The sequence below is a fragment of the Diceros bicornis genome, chromosome 6 (assembly GCF_020826845.1).
Source record: "Diceros bicornis minor isolate mBicDic1 chromosome 6, mDicBic1.mat.cur, whole genome shotgun sequence".
In the NCBI taxonomy this organism is placed as follows: domain Eukaryota; kingdom Metazoa; phylum Chordata; class Mammalia; order Perissodactyla; family Rhinocerotidae; genus Diceros; species Diceros bicornis.
This window is the reverse complement of record NC_080745.1, coordinates 35830840-35848751: the sequence shown is the minus strand read 5'-3', so window position 1 is coordinate 35848751 and position 17912 is coordinate 35830840. Positions and strand designations below refer to the sequence as shown.

At 50.1% G+C, this 17912-nt stretch overlaps 1 protein-coding gene across 2 annotated transcripts in view; it reads right to left on the bottom strand.

The window, feature by feature from the left end:
• Positions 1–17912, bottom strand: part of LRRC20 (leucine rich repeat containing 20) — an 80723-nt gene that overhangs the window by 44208 nt on the left and 18603 nt on the right. For both annotated transcript variants that reach the window (XM_058543267.1, XM_058543266.1), the window contains one exon: positions 4944–5093. In XM_058543267.1, the coding sequence (XP_058399250.1) occupies positions 4944–5093 (150 nt within the window). The remainder of the gene's footprint in view (positions 1–4943; positions 5094–17912) is intronic.

Here is a 17912-nt window from a genome sequence, read left to right as displayed (position 1 = left end):
TACCCCCACCTCTCCTCCCTTCTTGGAACACCAGCAAAGAAAGCCCTCTGGGGCCCTGACATGCACCGTCCACTGGCACACCCCCTGCCTGCCCCCAAACACCTCACAAGACTCCTGACCCGGGGACCGTGAAGCCCATCTCAGCCAGCCCAAACCCAGCCTCCCCCTGCAGCAAGCTCTCCTGGTAAGGGGACTCATCGCTTTGAGGGGCCGAAGGGTCCCATGACCTCCTTTGGGGGCTGGATAAGGATAAGGCTTAGGACTTGGCACTCAAGGTCCCGCTGACACAGATTCAGCCTGTGAGACGTCTCCTGTCGGCCATGAGGCTACCTCCCACACCTTCCTGGCCTCACGCCTTGACGCATGCTGCTTCTCCTGCCTGAAATGCCTTTCTCTGCCTTTGCCACAGGCCTGTCCCATCCCACCCCCCAGGACCCTTCCCAAATGTTCCTGATACCAGCTCAACACAAGGTTGACATAAGGGAAGCCATATTGTAGAAAAGAGACCATATTGTAACTTTGAATGACCTCTGATTAACTAGCCCAGCTGGATATGCACCCTCCAGGAGATATATACTCTCTGTAGATTTTAGGGCCCCTCTCAGCTGCCGTAAGACGATAACTTTGTTCCTTTGAGTTCTCTAGGAATGCGATGACCCCCAGACAGAGATTCTATGCTGACATCCATAACAACTGAAAGATCTGGTGTGGCAACACCCAGTCTGTAACACCAGAGGGTCGATATTCCTAATCCCCTCCCCTATAACCCACTGGCCTGGATAAGTGCTTCAAGATGGTTTTTAGAATGCTAGTCCACCATCTTCCGATTTGCTAGCTTATCGCTTAATAAAATGCCCTTTCTCTGCCATCATCTTGCCTCTTGATGATCAGCTTTTGTCTTGCGGCTAGCAGATCGTGCCCCTTTGCACCATAACATTCCCACTTGGCAGATGTCTCCCTCGGGCCAGTCCCTGACGACACACCATATCCCTCTGCTCTGAAATGTCAGTCTTGTACCATTTTTCTAGTCATTTCCCAAACACATTTCTCATCTTCCTGAAAGATGCCTCAGGAATTCCCCCTTTTTCCATCTGGCAAACTCCTACTCATCTGTCAAATGCTCCCTCTAAGCCATTTCTTCTGGAGGTTCTCTGATTCCCCACTGTTATGGGCTGAATTGTGTCCCCCCAAATTCTTATGTTGAAGCCCTAGTCCCCAGGACCTCACAATGTGACTGTATTTGAGATAAGGTCTTTAAAGAGATGATTACATTAAAATAAGGCCCTTAGGGTGGGCCCGAATCCAACCTGACTGATGTCCTTATAAGAAAAGGAAATTAGAACATACAGAGAGACACCAGGATACATGCTCATGCACAAAGGAAAGGCCATGTGAGGACACATGAGAAGGTGGCCATCTGCAAGCCAAGGAGACAGGCCTCGGGAGAAACCAAACCTGCCAACACCTTGAGTCTGCCTTCCTGCCTCCAGAACTGTGGGAAATCAATGACTGTTGTTTAGGCCCCCCAGGAGGCGGTGCTTTGTTACGGCAGCCCTAGCAAACTAACACCCCCACCACCCAAAGCAGAACTGACTTCTGCCTCCTTGGCACACCTGCTGGACTTTGAGTAAATGTCTGCTGTGTCATCCCTCACATTATAAGGGGTTGTCTGCTTATACACCTGCCTCCCCTGAGAGACTGTGGGCTCCTCAAAGACCAGGTCTAGATCTTAGTTTTTCTTATCCTTCCCAAATGTCAGGTGCTACAGGGATTAAATGAGATGACAAGTGTAAATCCTCAGCATGCAGCTGGGAGGGCTAAGCACCCAGTGAACCTGGACTCTCGTGTTATTACTCACCTGATCATGCCCACAGCTGGGCCCAGAACAGGTACTCATGAGGAACTCCTGAACTGAGCTGACAGACAGGCTGTGAGACTGAACGTACACACAGACAATGGCCAGACCAAATATAAAAATAGAACTCTGACCCACAACCAGCAGCAACCTGCCCAGGAAACCAACTCATTAGATATGTAACCAGCCTAGTCTGCTGTAAGTCAGACTTGTAGGAAGTCAGACTGCTATCTCTTACCGACAATCCAGGAAGTCAAATAACACCTCCTGTAACAATCAGCCCCAAATGGCCAGGACTTGATTACTGACAGCTTCCCTAATTGTTGTCCCCATTTCCAACTTAGGACCGATCGGTGAAAGCCAAATCTGCACGCCAACCAATCACATAGGACGCCCCCTGCTAGCTGGCCCACCCCCAGCTTCCCCAGGTCAACAGCCTCCAATCAGGGCACCCCTGTAGCCCTCCCTTTTATCCGCTGTAAAGCTTTCCCACTTGTCTGCCTGCCTTTGAGTCTCTGCCAAATGCAAGAGACCATGGCTGACTCCTGTGCTACAGCAAGCTCTGAATCAACAGCCTTTGCTTATTCTCATTTGGGTGGTCTTCGCTTATTTCTGCAGGCGTGTCTCACACACCTCTGGCCTGGCAGGCCCAGGACACACTCAGTAAAAAGACCTGAATGACTTGCCTCAGGAGGAAGTGGGGAGATGGGAACACAGGAGAAGAGTGGGGCAGAAGAGCCACAGCCAAACTTTGGGACCCACTCTCCGCAAGGCCCACCTGCCCTTTAGGTGGATTCCATTGTGCCATTGGCCTTCTCAGGTCTTATTTTTTCATTCCATAAAATGGGTGATGGATATCAAGGCAATGGAATCATTTAAAGATGACCCAGTTCTGAGAAGGCCATGAGCCTAGCAGGAGACAGTCCCCAGGGCACCCAGGGGAAACAACTTTGCAGGCAGGGAGTAAGCACACGGCTCTCTCCCCAGCACCAAGGCAGGCCAACTCCTCCATCAAAACTCAGAAGAGGTGGCTGGCAGGCTGTGCAGACCCCAGCAAAGCCTATTCAAGCCTCCTCTTCACACATGAAAGGAGAGGGATTTTCTATTTGAAACAGAAACCACAACAAAGGCTAGGCCCAAAGCCATCTTGGCGGGAGCCAGGGGGGCTCTCTCAGCTCCAGCCCCCCTGCCTGTCCCTGGTCATCATCCCTCAATCGCAGCCACCTCTGTGAAATCCAATTACTGGGCACACCACCGCCTTCCGTTTGTAATCCCAGGTGGCGTGGGGGAGTCAGAAGCCATCAGCAGCACAGGAGGGAGTGTAAACCGCATCCTTCAACAGACTCCTGACAGGAAGGGTATTATGATAAATACATTTCCAAGGCCGAGGCACGAATGCACAGGGCTCCAGGCCCATTTCTCTGGCACTCGTCACCATGCCCCCTGGAGAGGGCCTACTTACTCATTCCACAAGGCGCTGCCAAATGTCAACTCCTTTGAAAGCCCTCGCTTCCATACCCACCCCACTGCCCACGCCACTCTCAGGAAGAATTGATTGCTCGTCCCAGCAGTCCCAGGTTTTTCCACACCACTGTCACAGCCCTCGGTATGCTGGGTGGAGTCTGTTCCACATCCCCTGGGCCCCTTTAGGGAAGAAGGTGGAAGTAGGTTGTTGTTTAAGCCTGCTTAAACAGGCTTTGTGTTTAAACATGCAGTGCTTTGTTACGGCAGCCCTAGCAAACTAACACCCCCACCACCCAAAGCAGAACTGACTTTATTTCCCTGTTGGCCTTTGTTTCCCCGCCTCCAGACACAGGTCCAGAACATGGCAGGTGCTCAAGAGAAAGTCGAATGAAGGAAAGCACAAATGAACTCTCCTCTTACCCAAAGTAAGCCCCACCGCCTGATTGTGCCCTTCCTGGGGGTCCCAGGCAACCCCCACCATCCGTTTTCTATCTTTCTATCCTCCTCTGGAAAGCAAACATCTCTAGGGGACCCTCGAGCTAATGCATGTGGCCTGGAAAGGCAGTCCCGGTCTGCAAGGTGGGCAACCTGGGTGTACTGCTTTGAGACCCCTGACAAGGCCCTTCTCTCCCTGACCTTTCGTCTCCATCCATGAAACGAGATGGCAGAGACAGCTCTAATTTTTTTTTTTTTTTTGGTGAGGAAGATTAGCCCTGAGCTAACATCCGATGCCAATCCTCCTCTTTTTTTTTTTTAGGAAGACTGGCCCTGGGCTAACATCTGTGCCCATCTTCCTCCACTTTCTATGGGACGCCGCCACAGCATGGCTTGACAAGCGGTGCATCAGTGCGCGCCCAGGATCCTAACCTGCGAACCCCGGGCCGCCGAAGCGGAGCATGTGCACTTAACCACTGCACCACCGGGCTGGCCCCTGGTGCCCTCCCCAATTCTCCCGCCCCTCATTTCACAAACATACACCAAGTGCCCAGGCTACAGCTCTACTCCATGGGTCACTGGGTGGCAGTGGACTCTTGCAGAAGGATGGAGGGACCACTCTGTGGAGAGGGGAGCTGGCACTGCAGTGCCCTCTGCATCCTGCTCGTCCCTCTGGAGGAGCCATTGCAAAAGAACCTACAATGCCCACCTGCTGGCCTCTTGCCCATCTCCCTGCCAAGCACCCTTGTCTGCTTGCTCTGTGTTCACCTAGCAGAGGGAACACCAACAGCCCTAGCACCTGTCACTCCTGAACTGAGAAAGCAGCACAGGAGAACAACGCCAGCTTTGCGGGCGGCAGAAGGGGACTTGAAGTTCAAGTCTACCGAAAAATAACTGCTCCTGGGCCTCAGGACCCCAAACACCCTACTGGTCTGTTCAGAATAAGAGAATCACTCCAGGACTCACTACCTTGACCAATATCAATCTGATTTACAGCCATCGAGAGGCAGGAGTGACGCTTAGATATTTCCAGGCTGCAGGGAGGGCACATCCTCAAAGCCTCCCCGTGGGAATGATTTCCCAGGTCTAGCTGACTTGGGGCTGGCCCTCATGACACTCCCCAGACAGTGTCGGAGCCTGAACAATGAGGGCTAGCCACGCCCTCCTGGCCTCAGCTGACCAGGCCCACCTCGGAGCTGACAGAACGTGGTCATGAACTTGCTGGTGAGGGACTTGAGCTCGTTGTTGGCCAGCGTGATGAGGTGGATCTGGTCGGTGACATTCCGCAGGACCTTGTAGATGCCGACGGGGAAGGAAACCAGCTTGCACTCAGCCAGATCTGCAGCCAAAGAACAAAGACAGAGCAGAGTTAGCGGCCACAGCTGCCCAAGGACTTGCCTCAAACCACATGAACCCCAACCCTGTCTCCCCTCCAGCCTCCTTGCTCTCCTGCCTCTCTCCCCTACACCAGGCTCGAGACCCTGCCCTCCATCTTCCAAGAGCCTTCCTCCTCCTCATCATCATTAATCACACTTGTCCTACCTCACACCCTGAACCTTAGGGGTTACTCTAGCACCTTCTCTCTTACCACAGCCTACTAGCCAGAATGCAGAAGGCACAATGACGACCAGCATTCACAGCAGTGTCTTTGAGGCCTGCAGAATTCATAAATCCCTCTAGAAGCATCAAGGACTCAACAGTGGAGCTGTAGCCTTAACAGTCTACAACTGTATAATAGTTGTACTCTATAATAGTCTACTGCTTTGAAAACAGGCAATTCACAGACTTGGTGGTTTGCCCTTCTTCCCAGTCCTGTCACTCTGAAGGCAAAGCCTGTACAACAGGCGGCAGGGAAGCTGTTGTGGAGAACAGTCTGGCAGTTCCTCAAGAGGATAAACTTAGAGTGACTGTACGACCCAGCAATTCACTCCTAGGTGTATGTCTGAGAGAAATGAAACCATACGTCCACACAAAAACACAATTACACATGAATTCAGGGCAGCATTTTTCACAATAGCCAAAAAGTGGAAACAACCCAAATGTCCATCGACGGATGAATGGACAAGCAAAATGTGGTGTAGCCACACAATGGAATATTATTCAGCCATAAAAAGGAATGAAGTACCGATACATGCTACAACATGGATGGAACCTGAAAACATCATGCTAAGTCAAAGAAGCCAGTCACAAAGGACCATATAGTGTATGAGGCCATTTATATGAAATGTCCAGAAGAGACAAATGTATAGGGACAGGAAGTAGATTAGTGGTTACCCAGTGCTGGGGGTATTGGGGTAGCAACAAAGGGGTGGGTGTTCCTTTGTGGGGGTAATGCAAATGTTCTAAAATGGATTGTGGTGATGGTTGCACAACTCTGTGAATATACTAAAACCATTGAATCGTACACTTTAAATGGGTGAATTGTATCTCAATAAAGCTGTTTTTTATATATGGCAGCAGGGAGATATTGAAAGCACGGAGGCTCAGAAATTAGGCTGTCCAGCTCATCTAAGTCACTTAAGGTGCCTGAGCCTCTGTCTCCTCATCTGTAAAATGGGGGCATCACCATCTACCTAGCGGGGCTATCAGGAAAATGAAATCTAATAGAAAGTACTAAATGTACTAACAAAGTGCTGGGCAGGTACATAGCGGGAACGCTACAGATGTTATTTCTCTCCTCCCCTTCCACTTTACTCTCCCCTCCTCATCCAAATCCTCTCCATACTTCAAGGCCAGCTCCCATCCCACCTCTTCTGGAAATCTTCCTGGATCACCGCCATTACTGGTGATCACTCCCAACCCCTTACCCCCAAGGGTACTTACCAACACAGACAGCACTGCCCTATCTCTCAGCAAATTCTTGTCCTCTCCCCAAAGAGGCTAGGCTTTCCCAGGCCTCTAAGCCTCTGAAGATCATTCCAAAATAAATATGCAAATTCAATAATATTCCTATATGCCGGTAATAAAATACAGTTTTTAAAGATCCTATTCTGAACAGCAATAATAGTATTTTTTGAAATTAAACAAAAAAACTCAGAAGTAAACAGGATTTAACATTTACATAACCTCTTACATGAAGATGACTTTCTAAATGTAGGAGCCATAAAGAATCACAAAGAACAGATCAATAAACCTAACTGTACAAAAAATATAAAACGCCTGGATACTTAAAATAAATAAGGCAAGCAAAAGATGGTGAAAAGGATCTATAAATAGGATAGACAAATAGCATAGGATAACAAAGAGTCATCTTTATTATTTAAAATGCTCAATATAGTTCAATTAAAAAAAATTGAGACCACCCAAGAGATAGATGAGAAAGGACATAAGACATTCACAGGGAGAAAATACAATTAGTAAACAAATACATAGCTCCTGATATTTACTGCCAAACTGGTCTCCAGAATACTCGTGCCAATTTACATATATTCTGTCCAACAAGTAGAAGGATGATTAAAAAAAAATTCTTTGCTAATACGATCAGGGGAAATGGTATCCCTTGCTTTAATTTGCAATTCTTTCAATAATGAGACTGATTATCTTTCATGGTTAATTAACCATCTTTATTTCCCCTGTGGAAAATCCTCTTCGTGTCTCTTGCTATTTTTCTATTTGGAGCTCTGGCATTTTTATCCCCCCAAATGTTGGTAGAGCTCCTTAAATAGTATTATCAACCTATGTCTGTTCACTGTTTTTCTTGTTTAATAGTTCAAGTTATAGTATTTAGGGCTTTTTTTTTTAAGCAGAATTAAAAAATTATATGCACACTGTAATTCCAACTAGGTAAAAAAGTATACATGCCTGGGAAAGAAGATCCAAAGGAAAATAACGAGAATGTTAAATGGTTATTAGAAAGGATTTGACCCATTGATTACTATTTATAGTCCCACTGTTCATTTTATACAAAATAAGTTAAGTACCCACTACATATTTATATAAAGATATTTTTGAAGTATATATAGGGATACTTTACTTTTAAAATAGAAAAATAAGTTTATCATAAAAATAGCTTTTATTGGAAAAAATAACCTGGCAAGTTCAAGGATAAACCAAGAGCAGCCAGCTCCTCACCAATAAGAGAAACGAGAAAGGCAGACCCATGAAAGAAAGGCAGCAACGCTCTGCAATGGATTGGAGCAGAAGCTACAAGATGGAACTTTCAGGACTCAGGCACCACTGAAGAATCAATCATACAGTGCACCCCCGCTCCCCAAAGTGGGGAGAGAAAGTGCTCAAGTTGAAGGCAGAAAGACATAAACCCATAAAGTCACTCAAGTGATTTCCAAGGGTCCTCAAAGAGCTGTCTTCCCTGAGTAGATCAGCCCAGACACGCCCAGCCCACAGCCTCGTTCCGCCCACCTGGGCCACCCACACACCATCCCAACCTTGTATCACCCACTCTTCCAGTCGCCAATTCAAGCAACACAAGGCCCCGGCAGCCTCACTGGGCCAACTGACATAAGCCACAGAAGCGTATCACCCCCACACCTGGAGGGGGCGGAGGGCCCGGAATGTCTCCACGCCTGCTGCTTTCATTTACTCTACACAAATAGCTATCATGGCCCTACTGTGTGCGGGACACACATTGTGCCCAGTGACTTCCCTATGATTTTTTTGTTCTTGAGAACTCCATCTGTTCCCCCATCCTTTGACCCCAGAACTGCCTGCCAGAGGCTGGTGTGCGTGTGGGAGGGGCACACCACAAAGCTCCTGCTCAGAACAGTCTGGCTGCCACAGATGGCAAAGGGCTCTGCTGGGATGTGATGCAAATACCTCCCATCCAGGCCACATCACCAGCCACTAACACAGCACGTGGACTCCAATCCCCGCTGAGAGGAGAGGTCCATGATCTTGGGAACAGTTCTCTGTGGTTCCTGGGACAAGTATACGGAGCTCTAGGTACCCAGACATGCTAGAACAAATCTCAACCCTGCCCAGTCATCTTCCCATCTGTGCACAAGGAGCACAATATTTCATGTTCATCCCCTGGGGGATGGGATAACCACAAACAGTACCACTTAATATTTCATATGTGCTAGTTGTAAGAACTATCCTTTCTGTACCCACGAGGAAACTGCAATTAAGTGACTTGCCCAAGGTCATACAGCTAAAGGTAGAGGAGTAAGATTTAGACGAAGGTGACGCTGATCAGGAAGCCAGGTGTCTTAACCATTCTACTATCCTGCCCCTTTGAGTCAAGAACGTGCCCAGGTGCCTGCCTCTAGGCTGGGCCAGAGAAAGGGGAGTGTATGCAGAGCGTCTCAACGGGAAATCAGGGCCTGTCTACAAAGTCCTGTAGGCCTTTCCAGTTCAGAGCCCATGATTCTGGGGACAGAAGCCCCATAGTCTTCTTCATGAGCCAGTCACCTTCTGTTCTCAGGAAATTCTTCTCCAGGTCTAATTCAGACGATGGGCACCATCTACAACCACTATACCTGTTTGCAGTACAGAAAAGCCCCCTGAGCTGAGCCAAGTTCAATGCTGGGCCCTGGGGCTTAAGGGGGCAGATAGCACTACTTCCAAAGGACACAGCCAGGATGTGGCGGGTGGCCAGGTCCCACTAGGGAGGGGGTACCCCACCCAGGGAAAAGAAGACCCAGGGTGGAGACGGGCAAGTCATCCTCAAGGAGCCGTGGGATGTCATCAAGAAGAGGGTCCCATTCTCTCTGGGTCCTCAGAGCTGACGGCACAGGAATAGTTCACCAGACATAAAGAAAAGGCTTCCAGGTGAGGAGGGGAGTAGAGCATCACAGAGTGTGTTCAAGCAGGGTCTCCACAGAGAGGACTCCTGGACCAGGTGGAGGCCGGTGATCTCAAAGGTCTCACTCTACTCAGTAAAACGTAGCCAACATCACCGAGTATTTTCCGTGTGCCAGGCACAGTACTAGGCACTTTTTATATAGTAACTCATTAAATTCCCATAACAATCATGAGCTGCCCTCAACCTCACAGGAGGAAAATGAGGCCCGTGTTGATGGGTAAATTGTCCAAGGTCATTCTGATAAGATGATGGAGTGCAAAGAATACGAATGCAAAGATTCCAGTGGGGTAACCAACATGTCCTGGTTTGCCCAGGATGTTCCCAATTGTAGCACTGAGAGTCCTGCATCCTAGGGGACCCCTCCTCAGTCCTGGGTAATTCAGGACAGTTGGTCACCCTGGATTCAGGCTGCACACTGATGGATGAGAGATTACCAGGGTCAGAGAGGAGACAGGGAAGGCAACCCAGGCATAGGCCATGGCATGAGCAAAGGCCCAGAGGACTTTCATTCCCCTGGGACTCCACCTTTGAGCTCTGCCTTCTCTTATAATTTCCCAGAGCCTCGCCCTTGCTCTGCGAGTCCTCAGAGAGGAAAGCTCCAGCACTGGAATCATTTCATGCTAATCGGTGGTGCACGCCTGCTCACAGACCCTTACAGGGGCTCAGGGGTACTAACAACAGGGAGCAACACCAATATCTGGACAGCTAGACTCAAGCTGCCTTTCCCCAGTGCCTCCATCCAGCCACAGACACCTGCACTGCAGCAGAGGACAAAGGCGCTTGGGGGAAGTCGCTGTCATAAACACAAGGCGTAATTATTCTCATAATTATAATTATTATTGCAAGAGCCAAACAGCATGTCCCCAAACCTCTAATTAGGACAGTACTCTGTGTTAACAAAGCAGCTTTTTATTCGAAACGCACGAGTCCTTCATTAAAGGTTATCTCATTAATTCTAATGAATGCCTGATGAAACGTAACTCGTGGGCAGAACCAGAGCAACACAAGCAAAATCTAAGAAGTAAATAGAACATTCTGTGCAAGTCAGGAGAGCTGGGTCAAGCTCGCATTGTTTCTCAGAAACATGGAACTCTGACCCCTGCTCGGACTCTGCTGAGGTGGGCCTGGTGATGGGGCCCCACAGGGGGAAGCGGAGAGGGTCAAGGAGCCCCTGCCAACCAAGTCACAGGGCCAAAGGAGAAGGCGTCAGGCACTCAGGCTGGCCATGACGCAAGGCTCCCAAGACTGTGGGAGGAATTCTGCAGCCAGTGTGATCTGGTCCTGCCCAGAAGGTCTTTTTTTCACAAAATGTCTTTTTTCATGGAATTTCAGGGTTATAAGGAGACTGGAAGTCATTTAGCCCATGTCTTCCAAACTTCCCAGTAAGAATCATCTGCAGAGGCTGATCCTAGGCCCCTCCCAACTGAGATTCTGCTTCAGTGGGTCTGGGATGGCACCAGGGAATTTGTTTTTAACGAGTATTCCCAGGTGACTCTAATCAATAAGCAAACTTGGGAAACACTGAGTAACACGGCCTCCAATCTCAGACCTGAAATTCTCTCTATGTCTCCCCCAGAGGGCACACAGTTCTCCTTGAACACCTCAGTAATGGGGAGCTCACTCCCCCTTCCAAAGAGTGCTTTTAACTGTTAGAGAGTTCTTTCATGAACCATGTAATCACTGCTTCCCTGCCACCACCCACTGGTCCTTCTGTTCTCCTAGATAGTACATCTAGTATATCTGCCCCACCTTCTGCATGACAATTCTCTACATACGTGAGGATGAAGGATGTGATAAGCTTTTCTCCAGGCAAAAACATCCCAGAACCTTCAACCCCCGTGGTTTTAGATGCTCCCTTCAGAGAGTGGGGACTGGCCCAGCTCAGACCCTGTCCCAGCCAGAACTCATTCAGGCTTTCAGTCTGTAACAGACGACTGCAGCCACCATTTGTTGATGCCAGCTGTGAGCCAGAGACTGTGCTTGGGCTTCAGCCCCACGGTCTCACCCACTCCTCACAACCACCCTGGGAGGTCAGCTCTAGTCTTACCGCCATTTAACAGAGGAGGAAACCCAGTCACAGAGAAGTTACAGGATTGCACTGCTCAAGGCCACATGATTTATCCAAGGTCATCCAGAGAATGAAATAATAATTAACATTTATAAAGTGTTTCGTATGCGCAAGTCAGTGATCTCAGCGTTGTCATATTAACTCCTAACCCTCACACAAGCTCCATGAGATGGGAAATATTATCACCACCCCTGTTTTTAGAGGAAGAATCTGAGGCACAGAGCCACCGGTCTTGGTTAGTGGGTGGCAGAGCTGGCCCTGAGTGCATGTCCCTAACCACTATACTACACGGCCTCCCCAGAATATGCAACTCTCACTCAGGACAGTCGGCCGCTCTGAAACAAAATGGGAGATTGCAGGGGCCGGCCCGGTGGTGCAAGCAGTTAATTGCGCGCACTCCGCTGTGGCGGCCCGGGGTTCGCCGGTTCAGATCCCGGGCGCACACCCACGCACCGCTTGGAAAGCCATGCTGTGGCGGAGTCCCATATAAAGTGGAGGAAGATGGGCAGGGATGTTAGCCCAGGGCCAGTCTTCCTCAGCAAAAAAGAGGAGGATTGGCAGACGTTAGCACAAGGCTGATCTTCCTCACAAAAAAAAAACACAAAAAAGGGAGATTATGAGTTTCCAATGAGCAGACAGGTCTTCCAAGACTTACAATGGATTCCTACGGACACCGGTATATTGCAGTTACCATGGAACTATTTAAGGGGACTTACAGTTGAAAGAGCTGGTGAAAGAATTATCCAGTATCAGGAGCCTGGATTTGTCACTAATGGGCTGTGGGACCTCAGGCAGGATCCTCCAGCTCTTACACCCTTGGTTTGCATCTGGGTCAAATGCCAGAGTTGGAGCCGGTCTCTCCGAGACCCCTCCCGGCTGCCACTGTGGACTCCAGCTGGTGGTCCTCAGACCTGGCCACACACTGGAATCACCTGGGGAACTTCACAGGCTCTTGATGCCCAAGTCCCACTCCCAGGGATTCTGACTTAATTAGTGTCAGCTGGGGCTTGGGACTGGGGGAGGGAGGAGTGTCAAAGCTCTCCAGGTGATTCTAATACGCAGCCAGGGTGCCGGACTCTGCACTACACCGCCTCTCAAACTACAATGTGCAAATAGATCACCTGGAGATCCTAGTACAGCGAGGATTCTGATGCTGCAGATCTGGGGCGGGGCCTGAGATCCTGCATTTCTACCAAGCAGGCCCAACAACCACTCTCAGTAGCAACGGCTAGTCCAACACAGTGGTTCTCAAAGCGGGGTCCCCAGACCCGCAGCATCAGCATCATCCCAGCACTTGTTAGAAATGCACATCCCCAGGCACCCCCCAGACCTACGAATCAGAAGCTCTGGGGACCGGGCCCAGCCATCTGCAGTTTAACAAGCCCTCCAACTCTGATGCCCACTCAGGTTCCAGAATCTCCGGCACAGAGGGACTGGGGCTCCTGCCAGCTGGGGCTACTTGGCCCTGACTGACAATAATGGTGACAATACTGACGGTAACCCACATTTACTGGCAGCTGGCTGGCCCGGGCCCGCATAGGGTCTGTGGGTTTACTCACTCATGGAAAGTTACTTTGCCTGTGTGCCTCCCGCGTCCCCTCAGACCAGGCTATTGCACGGCAGAGCCCCTGTCTCTTCAGTCTGCTCTCTTGCCTTGTTCGTGTTTCCAGCTCTGAAAAAGGCACAGGCAACCCTCGGTGTGGAAGCAGCCTGGGCTGGGCTTAGGAGCCCACATTCTCGTCCCAGCCCCTCTGCTCTCAGCTATGGGGGCTCAGGGAAACAACTGCTCCACGAGCCTTGTCTCCTCTCCTGGACAATGAGGGTTTGGACTATGGGATATTTGGGGTCTCAATCAGGCTGGACATTCTGTGACTCCATGATTCTACTGAGCAAAGTCTCTTCGGCCAGTGCTCCTGTCAAAGAGAAGAGGCTGCAAGCTGCAGCCAAATGTTTGTGAACTGTCTGTGCCTTAGAACACGCTAGAACATGCACTATAGTGGAGGGAATCATTGCTGTTGAGTACAGAGCTGGGATTTGAACTGAGAGCAGTGCAACTGCAAAGCTCATGGTCTTTCCACGACACCACATTAATCTACACTAATTCTCTTCCTACCTTGGTCACAGGACAGGCCTAAAAAAGCAGTAATAGAATAATAGTTTACCCTTACATGGCACTCCTGTGTTCCTGAGACTTCCCTAAGCACCTGACACACCTTATCTAATTGAACAACCCCACGAGGGAGGTGGGTGTGGGGCTCTCATTCAGGAGGCTGATGGGGTGCGGCTCTCATTTGGGAGGCTGACACAGATTTTTCTGTAACACGAAAATGAAAACTTAGACCTGGGCCTGCTGGGAAGAGCCAGCACCCCTTCCAGAAGATCAACCTCCCAGCACCTCTGGGTATATTCAAGAGCCAGGGGAGTAAGAAGCAAAACTGTAAACAGCTGGGCCTCCCTGACTCCAGCTGCCAGTCTCTAAGATGCCACTTGATCTCTAAAGCTCGAGGTGCGGGACGCGGTCACCGAGGCCTGCACCGACACACCACTGTGCACAGTTGGGCTGTATTTTAACAGAGTTACTTGTGTACAGCATTTACAGAGCGAACTAGCCCTGGAAGGTTTAAGACAAAAAGAAGCCCCAGCCCTGCTCCCTCCTGACAAATCCCCTTCTCCAGAGACAAGGATTTTCAAGTCTTCTGGGGATTTTGCTGGTGTTTAACCCCTGATCTCTAGAACAGCCTTTCCTGGGCTTACCCCATGTCGCATCCCCTGGAGAGAAAAGGGCACAGGAGGAAGAGCTCACTGAGGACCACAGAAGTCCAGAAAGTTCCACCACAAGAGCACTTATCCCGGGCCCTGGACCGCAGTTAGAGAGAGAAGGGAGAGTGGGCGTGGTGTCTTCTGGGACGTGGGGGGACCTTTTCACTGGACCGGGCTCTGGGTTTGGAGGAGCTGTCTCTTTTACTTCCTACTTTACAGACCTCTGTATTGTCTGATATTTTCACAAGCACTATTACTTCTCAGTTTAAAGAAAGTAACATCCCTACTATGCAGCTTCCCAGGGGAAGTGTATTCCCTAAGTGCTAAGAAGGCTGGGTCCCCGGAGATCCACTTCGATGCGGACATGGGGAACGGGGCGAAAATCCCGTCAGGGCCACACTCAGAGGGGCTACTGCAGAGTGCAGCGACAGCCCAAAGGACAAACGCCAAACACACGGGAATCCAGAATCCCCGACCGACTGCAGGAGCCCCAACCTCTCTGGTAAATAACGTGACTGCAGGCCGCCTGCCTCAGAGAATAAAGCTGAGCTCTGGCCCCCTGGCCAGCAGCCATCACACCCAACAGTCAGGACTAACCACACAAGAGCCAGAGACCTTAAAAGGAAGAGATGGCTGCAGCATGGGCCTGAGGGCTCTCTCTCCCTTGGCGTCCAAACTGAGGCTTTTCTTGGGCCGGCTCTTTCTTGCTGTGGGATCTAGGGCAAGTTAGTTACCCCCAGCCTCAGTTTCCCCTTCAATAAAATGAGAACAAGAATTCATGCAAAAACCTGTATGTGAATGTTCAGAGCAGCATTACTCACAAGAGCCAAAAAATAGAAGTAGCTCAAATGTCCATCAACTGAGGAATGCATAAACAAGATGTGGTATCTCCATACAACAGAATATCATTTGGCCACGAAAAGGAATGATGTACTGATAGAACATGGATGGACCTCAAAAACAGTATGCTAAGTGAAAGGCGGTCAGAAAAGGCCACATACTGTATGATTCCATTTATATAAAGTGTCTAGAATTAGCAACTGCACAGACAGAAAGTAGACTGATGGTTGCCAGGGGCTGGGGGAGATGGGAGAAATGGAGTGAGTACTCAATGGTACAGGGTTTCTTTTTGGGGTAATGAAAATATTCTAAAACTGATCATGGTGATGGTTACACATCATGAATATACTATGAATATGCTAAAAACCACAGAATATTACACTTTAAAATGGTGAATTTTATGGTATGTGAATTATTCCTCAATTAAAAAAAAAATGAAGACAAGATGATCCACCTAACACGGCTGTTCTGAGCGTGAAATAATATGTCCACGAGGGGCGTAGTGCAGAACACGGCAGGTGGCGTGTGCTCAGTAAACTGGAGATGCTGCTCCGAGGATGCAGACGTGGTTTTCACATGAGAATTCATCACAAGGATGTAATGCTCCCTGGAGGAGGGAGCAGACCCTTAGCAGTTCTAACAACCTCACAACAAGGAGACAACCTTGTGTGTTACTGTGGGGTCTAGGGCTTGCCAAAACCATCCCTGCTTCTTCCTGGCAAGCCAGGCAACCACCTTAAAGGAAAAAAAAACCTACATTTAATTAAAATCAAAAGTAAATCCCACACAGAATACAACCAAAGGACACACAGTCACCAATCTGAGATATTAAATTATTTTAATTTAATCAGTGACTCATCGCTAACACATAAGTACAAAAGGGAATACACAAACAGCAGCCACTTGATCAGAGGGATCAAGTAAGTTGCCCAAGGTCACACAGCTAGGAAGTGGCAGAGCCAGGCTTCAAACCAAGGCAGCCCAACTTGGGATCCCCCACCTTATTCCACCCACGAATGAAGATACAGCTGGCCCTCTGACATGGCCAAAACCATAAATATCACATGCACATAGTCGAAGGGAGGCAAACACTTGTTCCTTGCTGGCAGGGACAGTGTCCTTTCACCTCTCGTCCTCCCCAACACCCCCAGCGCCGAGCAGGAGGGGCCAGTGCACATCCCAGAGTAAATCTCCCTGGCCTCACTTGCTAGGCAGCAGAGAAACCTCAGGATCGTTCTGGCGGCACCCTCGCCGCAGCTGAGGCCGCTGGCCACAAGGCAGGAGCCCACATCTATTCTCGAGGAACGTGTGGGCGTCTCCAGGGGTGATGAGATGCCAGACAACGCAATTAGCCTGGAGCCTGCTTCTGAGCAGGGCAGAGGGCGAGGGGGCTGGGCTGACAGCTGGGGAGACCACACTTACCCAACAAAGGCAGTGCCCCGGGCACAATAGAGCTGCAGAGTTATCGACTGATTGAATTTTTACATCTTTTCTCCTCCTCAAACAATTGCTCAGGGTTTGAAATAATAAGGAATCCAGCCCTGTAAGGAATGCTTTCTCAGAGCAGTAATTGGTCTTCCCGGGGTTACAGCTGGGCGACTGAACGGACCCAGGAAGCAGCAGCAACGCCTCCAAGCAGCGTCTGGTGCTCAGCATCTGACCCAGCATCTCGCCCACCTGCCAGGCCCACCACCACAGGCTCACGCTGTTCCCACAGTCTGGAACGCCCTTCCCTCTCCTCTCTGGCCCCACAAACCCTTCGGCCAGCCCAGCCCCACCACCCCCAGGAAGGGTGCCCCAACTACCTCACCTCCAACCCCGAGACACCCGCCTTAGTGCTTGCCCTGGACCTTCTTCTCCCAGCTGGTAAACACCTGCAGACCAGTCTCCAGGATCCCTGAGCAGTGGACATGGCTGGAGGAGCGGGGGTCCTCCTGCTGACCACCCCAGGCCTAGCACAGAGCTGGGCAAACACTGAACTTCACCATAGCCCTCACCACCGGGAAGCTTTGTCCTGGGATCCCCTTTGTAAAATGGGGGTACAAATGCCCCTTCGGGGAATGAAGGAAACAGCGAGCTAATATTCGTCTAGGATCTGAGTTCACAGCAAGAACCATGCCGCCTGCAGCAAAGATGTGATTATTCAGCAAAGACGGTTGTACTGTGACCTGAAAGAAACCAGCTTTACAACTCTGGACCATGACCGTGGCCATTTCTTCACGGAGGAATCCCTCTCCTGGCCTCCACACCCTGCCCTGCCTTCCATCCCCATCACCTGAACACCTCTCCCCATTCAAGAACCTTCAGGACTCCCCATGCCACATGGATGACCCACCCTCTGCAGCCAGGCCTTCCTGCCAAGGGACTTGAGTCTGACCTCCGTTTCTGGTCACCCTGCTGTGACTCCACGCCCACCCTCCAGCCCAGCCAGACTGCTCACTGTTCCCTGCAAACCCCCTTTATGTGCCCACCTCTGTGTTTTTTCCTGGTGCTGTTCCCATTAAGTAGAACATCCTCCCTTATCCTCCAAAACCTCCTCTCCCGTCAACACCATGGTGCAAGGTCTGGTTGAAATGCCTCCTCTCCACGAAGCCTTTGCTCACGTCCTCAGCTCGTGTAATTGCTCCCGCCCCTGAGCCCCCGTGGCGTGTGCTCCCTCAGTCAGGAGCCAATCCTGGGTGTCTCACGTGAGAATGACTAATGCGTCTGTCTCACTCCTCCTGGCGGGG